A 956-nucleotide genomic window follows, 5' to 3' on the forward strand; every position below is an offset into this window, starting at 1 on the left:
GCTGGGGCAGCAGAGATCTCCATGTCGAGGAGGAGCTGGCTGTGTCTGACTGAGGCTTTCTGCTTTTTTCCCTGGGAGCCAGCAATCGATCTGGCTGACCTTTAGAGTGGGGAGTGTGTGGAGGGGGCGTTAGCCTCTGCCAGACTTTGGAATAGCTGCTACCTATTGCTGCTCCTCATGGAAAGTCAAAGTGCTGCCCCAGATCTCGTTATCACTTGTCCGTCCCCAGTGCCTGTGGTCCTGGGGCCTTTGGTTAGGTGACAGCTGTATGCTGTGAGCCAGCGAGCGGTGTGGCATCCACCTTGCCCTGCCAGGCCTCTGCTGGCACAGGATGGGCTGGAGGTGTGTGGGTCCTGAGGGCTCCCCTGGCTGCCTCTCCACAGGGAACATCGTGGGGGTCGGGCAGTGCCTGCTGCAGGGCATGACGATTGTCATCCGCAAGAAGTTCTCAGCCTCGCACTTTTGGGAAGACTGCGTGAAATACAACTGCACGGTGAGGCCGTGAGGCAAAGGGCCAGCTGGGATGGGGAGCGGAGCCTGGGGATCTGCACAGTGCTAGGGAGAGCCCAGCTGCTGGAAGAGGGGGAGGCCTGGACTGGTTCTGCCTGTCCATCCCAAACCACCTTCCAAGGTGTTGGGACTGTGTCCTTCACTCCTGAGATGGTGACTCCAGGTGTCCAAGCCCTTTGAGTGCTCCAGCATTAGCCAGGAGGTCCTGGGTAGGTTTCCCAGCCTGCAGGGGTGGGTTAACCAGAGAAGGGGCAGGCACAGCACAAGCTAGCGGGATTCCTGGGTTTTACCGTGACCTCTTTAGGGGACTTTGGGTGTGTTGTACCATTCCAACTGCCCTGAAGAAACTCCAAACAACCTGGGGCCAGGTGGAGGGGTCCTATTGAGTCTTTCTTCTTTGTTCCTCCCAGATTGTTCAGTACATCGGAGAGATCTGCCGTTACCTG

The 956-nt window shown here is 57.9% G+C and overlaps 1 protein-coding gene across 1 annotated transcript in view; it reads left to right on the forward strand.

Annotated features, from left to right (window-relative positions):
• Positions 1-956, forward strand: part of SLC27A4 (solute carrier family 27 (fatty acid transporter), member 4) — a gene marked incomplete at its 3' end in the record, with an annotated part of 6,275 nt that overhangs the window by 2,901 nt on the left and 2,418 nt on the right. The window contains exons 6-7 of the mRNA XM_010136278.1: positions 384-493; positions 921-956. The exon at positions 921-956 is cut by the window's right edge and continues 4 nt beyond it. Of these exons, the coding sequence (XP_010134580.1) occupies positions 384-493; positions 921-956 (146 nt within the window). The remainder of the gene's footprint in view (positions 1-383; positions 494-920) is intronic.

This window comes from Buceros rhinoceros, unplaced genomic scaffold, assembly GCF_000710305.1.
Source record: "Buceros rhinoceros silvestris isolate BGI_N320 unplaced genomic scaffold, ASM71030v1 scaffold5635, whole genome shotgun sequence".
Classification (NCBI taxonomy): Eukaryota; Metazoa; Chordata; class Aves; order Bucerotiformes; family Bucerotidae; genus Buceros; species Buceros rhinoceros.